Source organism: Dryas octopetala, chromosome 5, assembly GCF_963921425.1.
Source record: "Dryas octopetala chromosome 5, drDryOcto1.1, whole genome shotgun sequence".
Taxonomy (NCBI): Eukaryota; Viridiplantae; Streptophyta; class Magnoliopsida; order Rosales; family Rosaceae; genus Dryas; species Dryas octopetala.
The window spans coordinates 18,426,823-18,435,063 of NC_141370.1; the positions used below are offsets into that span (position 1 = coordinate 18,426,823).

Sequence of the window (8,241 nt, forward strand, 5' to 3'; positions counted from 1 at the left end):
AGAGAGAGAGAGAGAGAGAGAGAGAGAGAGAGAGAGAGAGAGAGAAGAAGAAAAACAGTGGAGACTCGGGGGGAATTGGGGAAAGAAAGAAAAGGGAAGGAAGGAAAGAAAAGGGAGAAAAAAAAAAAGAAAGGAAAAAAAAAAGAAAAAAAGAAAGGAAAAAAAGAAAAAAAGAAAAGAAAAAAAGAAAAGAAAAAAAGAAAGGAAAAAAAGAAAAAAAGAAAAGAAAAAAAGAAAAAGAAGAAGAAAAAAAGAGAAAAAAAAAATTAAAAGGTTTAGGGTAGATTGGAGTTTGGGGCCTTTGGTCAATTGTAAAGAAAATAAAATAGTTTGGGTTTTTATTTGGCTTTTTTGGAGTTTTATGTAGTTGTTTTTAAACCCTAAATTTGTAAACTCTAATATATTTTAATATAAAAAATAATTTAAAATACTCTAAAGAACTTAAACCCTAATATCATATACCATATCCTAGTTTGAGGTTTTTGGGCAATTGAAAAAAAAAATGATTTGAGATTTCGTTTGGCCGTGTTGGAGTTTCGTTTAATTGTTTTTAAACCCTAAACCAATAAACTCTAATACCTTTTTATATAAAAAATAATTAAAAATATCCTAAAGGACCTAAACCCTAATATTCTATACGATATCTTAAATAATATAGAGTATAGATTATAAAGTATATAGAATTTAGTGTATATATTATAGAGTATAAATAATATATCAATTTTATTTATTCATTATACTAATTTTATTTCATAGTATTTGCCTCCAGCGCGCATTATATTCATCACATATCACATGAAACCTACCATATAATTTGATTTTTTTCAATGTTTTTTATCAATGTAGTAGATAATATGTTAAATAAACATATTGTGAAGTTTCATTCAAAATTTCCGTATTTTGATAATAATTTCCATCGTTTCCGTCGAATTTTTGTCGAAATTTAAAAATCTTCGAAATTTCCGTCGAAATTTCCATCGAAATTTCCTCGAAACCCGAAATTTTATTCCTTGATCCATCCTAATAGGTCCACCAACCAAAATACATGTCATATAATGTGGGATCCACTACTTTTGGGAGAGGCTTGAATTTTCGTTTTTGGAAGATGTCAAATTTTTGTGCTTGTAAATAGGTATAAAAAAAGTTATAAAAAATGTCTTTGAGGGCATACCTTAAAAAAAAATAAAAAATTAAACCCTAGGACCCTTTTCAATAATAAATGTACAACGTGGCAAACCTTTGTCATTGTTGCATATGATTTTGGTTACAAATCACTGTCCAATGCAATGAACATATGAACATGTACGTGTGTAGAGGTTGCAAAACATATGGGTTGGCGACCAAAAGTATCATCAACATCTATCAATTAATCTCCTAGACTCCTACACAGAGAAAAAAATTAATGAAAGTATTAATTGTTTACCAGAAAAAAGAAGAAAAAAAAATGATTAGATAGGCAGCCATAACTAAACCTAAAATTGATTTAATAGGACGTGGCAAAACTTCTTGCATATTTTCTAATTAATTACGTGTGTGTATATATATACAAGGACAGACGCACGTTAGGAGGTAGGGGGTCGGGCGACCCCCCAACGCCGAATCTCCTAGCCGTGAACCTCCTTTCCTAACCGCCGGTGACCCCCCAAACCTCTAGACGGCGACCCCTCGACCTCTAGCCGGTGACCCCTCGCTACCCAGTCGCCCATCACCTGCTTGATGAAAAGCCTCAATGGCTGCTGGACTTTCTCTCTAGCTCTTTCCTCTTATCTTCTCTTCCTCTTTCGGTTTCTCTCTCTTTCTTCTCCTTTATTTTCTTTCTCCCGGGTAATATGGGATTTGCCACACACCACCGCCTAGCACACACACACACTGACACACACCACTGAACACACATACACACACCTCACTCTCAGCCATTCACAAGCTAGGAAAGCTCACACACGTAATCACAACCTTTTTTCTGTTTTTTTTTTCAATACATATATGTATATATAACATAATTATATATATATATATATACAGGAGTGCTCTAAAGCTAACCAGTTAGCAAGTTAATACGAAGCTAACCATGCTTTTGGGCCCACAACATAACTAATCTCATAATCCGAACCATCAATTATTTAGGCCCTACTTCAAAGATCATCATTGCAAAAAATCAACTAAATCAAAAATCATGTAGTCATCTAACTGAGATCAAATAAATAGACAATCAATATTTTCAATAAAAGCATAAAAATAGTTGTTATTATAATCAAATGGCTAAATGACTTCAGATTTTGGAGATCTTTTACAGAAATGATCTTTGAAGTAGGGCTTAAAAAATAAACGGTTTGGATTTTGAGATTATATTGTGAAGTGGGCTTAACATGGTGGTTAGTTTTATATTAACTTACTAAGCAGTTAGTTTTAGAGCATTCTTGTATATATATATACTACAACATAATTAAAATGTAATTAAAGTTAATACTAATAAACACAAATATAAATATAAATAAAGAATAATTTAAGTAATTAAACATAAATAAATATAAAGACAAGTAATCATTTTAATAAACACAATTTTTAAAAAATTTAAAAATTAGGTTATTACATATTTACATGTAGCTTGTAATATTGTTTATCATTTCATTTTTTATTGTTATTGTCGTCCAATTTTTTTTTCTTTACACTATGACCCCCGGGTTGGAGATTCTGGATCCGTCACTGTATATATATATATATATATACATATATATTACTTTTCAGTGCATTGAACATATATAATACCTATAAATATTAATTGTAATCAATTCACATTCATGAATGGCCCTGACGCATATTTACAAAACTCGTTAACACAACATAAAATTACACAAAAAATTAGATATTTGAATTAAGACTTAACGTGTTACGTTGAAATTGTATAAACTCATTAATCACCTATAGTTTTCGTGTGTCTATTAAAGGTTGAGATAGTCTACTTTCTAATAGGTTGTTTTCTTTTTTCGGACGTATACTTTCTAATAGGCCATAATGTGGCTATTGGTGCACCAATTCAAACGTACAACGTGTATGCATGTGGTCATAATGGCGATCAACATTTATAATAGCAGTGGTGGTGATGGTAATTGATAGCATCAAGTACATAGTGATGGTGATATAGGGCGTGATCACAATGATGATGGTGACAAGAACGAAGGCAACTATGGTCAGAGCTTGCTCGGAGTGGCCAAGAGATCGTTGAATCTTGTAAAGAGGAAATTACAAATTTAGTCTACATATTTTATATTTAATTTAATTTTGGTTCATAATCTTTTTTAAGTTTTGTTTTACTTTATTAATTGTTCTACTTATTCAATAAAGGTCCAGATTTGTTTTCTCAAATATGGCATCTCTTTTACCCTATTAAATTTCACTCAAATTCAGCAAACATATACTTGTTTTAAAGCTGTGCATCTCCATTTTACAACCATATAAAGATCATTCAAATTGGAGTTCTAAAACTCAAGATAATTGACCCCAAATAGGGTACCTGAAACTGCTAATTTTTCAAACTTCACCCAATCTCAATTCTCTTATATTATAATACTCTAAATTGGTTCCTATGACTAAGAAATAATGAAATATAACTTATACTTTAATTATAATTAAAGAAAATACAACCCAAAAGATTTAAAGTCATAAATCTAGACCTTTATTAAACAAATGAAACAATTAGTAGATCAAAACAAAACTTAAAAAATATTATAAACCAAATTAAACTAGGTATAAAATAAGTGTACCAAATCTGTAATTTTCTCTTGTTGTAAATGTAATGACATAAACACAACCATTAAAAAAACTTGTAATTAACCCTCAGGGAGGGAAGAATGCATTCTCAGTTTATTTATAAATTGATAGAATTAGGATTGGTTTGCTTAACTTCAAGACACCTCCTACCATACAAACACTTAGGCCACATATATTCACCATTTAATGGTGAAAAGTTAATACACTTTATTTTATTAAAAATAGATGTACCCTTAAAAAGATTTAATTAATTGTCAAAATACTATAACCTAACTTTAAATACCAAATCTACATCATCAAATCACAAATCACAAATCACAAATCATTCATGTATGTGAGAATATGTGTCAAGGAAATGAAGATTTGCTACTCATTATCATATCATCGAGGAATACTATTTGTACCATTTTATATACTACAAAGATAAGATTTTATAAATAAATCAATCACAGTTGAGTATTTCAATTTTACTTTTATTAGAGAGATGATATATTGAATGACAAGACAATTCAAGTAGTTTTATTCTTTTTTTTCTTTCAATTATCAATATCCTAACTCATTTCATTTCTTCATCACTTGCTAATCCCAAGTCCTTTCAAATGGTTTTATTCTTATAACCAAACAATTAACATTTCGTTTTCAATTTTTTTCTTTTGTTTTTTCTGATTTAATCAAGCAATACACCAATCCCTTTGGAGCTCACATTTCAGTAGTGCAAGTTGATCTTCAGGCAGAACCACAGACACCAATCTACCACCACCTTTCTCTTCCCCACATTTTGGCCCTGGAAGTACCAAAACAACCCCTTCATCACCAACCCCATTAATGGTGTAATTTGCATAAACTGGCTTCTGCCCCTTCAACTCAAGCCCATAAATCTCTGCCTCTTCCAAATTCACAAATGTCAATTTTGCCCCATATGCTATAAAGTCTGATACTGCCTCCCCACTACTACTCTCCTTCTCCATCGTCTCTCTAATCACACCATTCTCCTCTGCCCTTTTGGTCAATATCACCTCCACCAACTCTGACACCTCAGCTTCTGCAACCAAGAAATCTGCTTCAACCACACTCAACACCATCCCATTTGTGGGAATCTCACACTCTCTTTTGTGGGAATTGTTTGTGCAAACTGTCACCATTTTTATCTGCTCTGAGTTTTCCTTGATCTTGGACAGGGATTTCCATATCACTGCTGCGAGTATTTCAAAAGGTGAGACCGTGGCTGTTTGGTTGGAGAGAAAATGGGCTATTTTCTCGGCAGTTACATGGAAAGTGTGTGTCTTCATCTTGCAGTCGTTGGGAGTCAGCCAGTAATCGCCAACTGGGTCGACCCTTTTCAGGGAAAAGGGTGTTTTGGGAATTGAGAGTACTGGGATTTGTTCTTCATTGGATTTCTTCCCTTCAGGGTCTGGCACGTGCAGGGACTTCAGTGGCACGTGACCTGCCATGACCTTCCCCCACATGTTGATGAAGCTTGAGGCAGAAAATGCATCTCCGAGGACGTTTGCCCAGCTCAGACCCACTGACATTCCTCCACATTTGAACCATGTAAACTGCTTAAACATCCGCATGAAATTAACAAAGACCAATTAATGCTATTTTGTTAAAGGGTAAAAAGGGAAAAGAATAATGTAATAAGTAATATAAGAAAATTTGTTTCGTACTTGTAAGTTGTAACTCCAATAATTAACGACATTTTGTCTAACTCACTAAAAAACTCAAGTAATTAAGAGACTAGGCGCGCGACCTAGACAATATGATTATATGAGACTAGGCCAGCAAGTCATTAATAAATATGCAATTAAAAATTTAACAATTTTAGAAGTACAAGAATTATAATTTTCATGTGAAAATATACAATTTTAAATGAAAATAATATGTATTCGTCTAGGACTCTAGGGATTGTTCCGGCTCACTAAAAACTCTCTCCCCCACCGGCACCTATACACCAACTCAATTAAGAGACTAGGCCACCAAGTCATTGGTTACAATAAATATGCGATTAAAAATTTAACAATTTTAGAAGTATAAAAATTATAATTTCCATGTGAAAATATACAATTCTAAATGAAAATAATAGCAATTTATATATTTAACAAATACAAAGAATTGAAATAATGAGAAAATTCATAGATGAAAATTAAAATCATATGAAGTGATTTTTTTTAATTAACAATGGTTGTTTATGAGATTTGATCATAGTAACTCATTCACAAAGGAAAGACTATATGCCAATAGACGAAATGATCATTGGCGAAGTGAAAGAATTTTTTGAAAAAAAAAAAAAAAAAAAAAAAAACATCAGCAATTGAAGTACCTGAGCTATAATAAGAAGAACAAAACTTGAGTCGCACCAACTTTAACATCAATATAATAAGGCTTTGGCTTTTAGTTTCTAGAATTGAGATTTTATTTGAAATGGTTTAATTAAAAAGAGAAAGTATATATATGTATTTGTCATATTAATTACCTTACCTTACTAGTACTAACTCTCATGGGTGAATAAAACCTGCTTGGATATCGATCAATGCATGTGGTCACTGAAAACTGATACATATATATATATATATAGTTTTCAATCACAATTGATATTCGAACTAGACATGGACCCATGCAATTGAATATGGCCATAATGGCCTGCCGGCCTGCAAACCATTACACCAATGGGTGCCAACAAGAACTAAAGCTTCCTCTTACACTTGCACATACGTTTGGCATTAACTTTCCTCATCAGGTAGATACAGAGATGCAATTATAGTTTTTAGATATTTTGTTATTTTGTTAGATCGTACATATTTAGATTTAGACTAGATCGAATGAACTTAATTAGTATATATATACATATAGTTTAGATAGACAGTGTGACAATATAAAATACTGGCTTAATTGTGTTTTTATCATTCATAGTTTTAGTTGATTTTCACTTTACTACCAATATATTTATTTGTCTCACTTTAACACCTATAACTATTTCTGGTGTCTCACTCTACATTTGTCCGTTCATTCCGTCAGCTAATTCATCAATATTGGTGACAAAAATGTCACTACCACGTCAGCATTTTTGACAGCTTGAGTGACGAAATAGACGGAAAAATGTAAAGTTAGACTGAGAAATAGTTGTAGACGTTAAAGTAAGACAAATAAACATCTGAGTTGTAAAATGAAAATCAACTAAAATTATGTATGGATAGTAAAATCATAAATAAGCCTAAGATACTTGTAAAAGAACATTTTCATATATATATATATATAACTCATGAATCATGATTGCTTAGTTTGGCCTTGAAAATCCCTATTTATTGTGCATATAGAAAATATACTATTATAAACAATGATAAATATTGCCTAAAATTAAGAAACGTGCTAAGAGATCATAATACTTGATTAACTGTACAAGATGTCGTGTTTGACGATATATATATAAATTTTCTACTTTGTCTAGTTTTTCTCAACTCTTTATTGAAATAGCAATTACGTACCTGTAAAAATACCAAAGGACAGAACCCAAGATCAGGACCAAGGGCTTGACTAAAAGAAAGACCATCAAAAAGAGAAGAATCCTCCATGGCCAAGGCCAACCATTCATCAACGGTTTGCTCACAGTAGGCTTCTGCAATTCTCACACCGCCATCATTGCACTTGATGAACGGCCGGCCGGATTCGGATCTCCGAATCCGGCCGGAGGCGGTGAAGTAGAGCTGCAGCAGCTGGAACATGGGCTTCTTCAAGTCATAGATTGTGAGACCCTCAACTGCCTCACTCTCAAAGAAGTAAACCCCTTTGATGTAGTGAAGCTTCATGGCCAAGTCCATGTTGGTGAGCTCATAGTTTTGGTCACCTGTCACTGTGGCTGGCACAACAGAAGAAAGCCTCAGCTTGGACATGAGGCATTGAGTGTTGGTTGATGACACCATTTTAGAGAGAGAAAGTGGAGGAGGAGTACTCTAATTTTGGTGAATGAATCACAAAGTACTGGCTAGCTAGGGACAGTGTGTTCTGGGTCTTGATCTAAATTACTACCATTTGTAGATCATGCCTTTTGGATTAGCTTTTATTGTGGTATATGGACATGGGGCAGATGGGCCTAGTTATTGAATCCTTACACATGATCCACCCACAAACTGAATTTATGTTCACTTTAATTAATATATTAAATGTCACAATTATTATATTATGGATCATTAAATGTAATTTATGTAGTAGTATTACTCCACAATTTTATTTCTTGATTTCTTACACAAAATGAACGGTGCAAACTGCAAAGTTTGTTTTTGCATACTTTTGCTTGTGTAAGAAAGTATTGCTGCGCGCACTTATGTGCAACGGTGGTGCACAAGCCTATAGCGGTTGAAATAGGGTTTGCGGGGACTGATAGTAGGCTTAGTAGCAGTCTCCCATTATTATTCATTTAAGGAGCGCATACGCCAATATCTTTAGTCTATAGAACACAACGTTAATAACAATAGAGAT

The 8,241-nt window shown here is 32.8% G+C and overlaps 1 protein-coding gene across 1 annotated transcript; it reads right to left on the bottom strand.

The window, feature by feature from the left end:
- Nucleotides 1-4,262: 4,262 nt before the first annotated feature.
- CER2 (HXXXD-type acyl-transferase family protein) lies at nt 4,263-7,798 on the bottom strand. Its single transcript, XM_086245838.1, has 2 exons — nt 7,251-7,798; nt 4,263-5,324 (listed from the first exon to the last, which is right to left on the bottom strand). The coding sequence occupies exons 1-2, from the start codon at nt 7,683-7,685 to the stop codon at nt 4,440-4,442; spliced, it is 1,320 nt and encodes a 439-aa protein (XP_086101964.1). The 5' UTR covers nt 7,686-7,798; the 3' UTR covers nt 4,263-4,439.
- Between the last annotated feature and the right edge of the window lie 443 nt (nt 7,799-8,241).

Excerpts from the sequence above, each read along its gene's own strand:
- CER2 (XM_086245838.1), bottom strand. The coding sequence starts at position 7,685 with ATGGTGTCATCAACCAACACTCAATGCCTCATGTCCAAGCTGAGGCTT. Across the intron at positions 5,325-7,250 it reads GTCCTTTGGTATTTTTACAG|TTTACATGGTTCAAATGTGG; the intron begins GTACGTAATTGC and ends ATGTTTAAGCAG.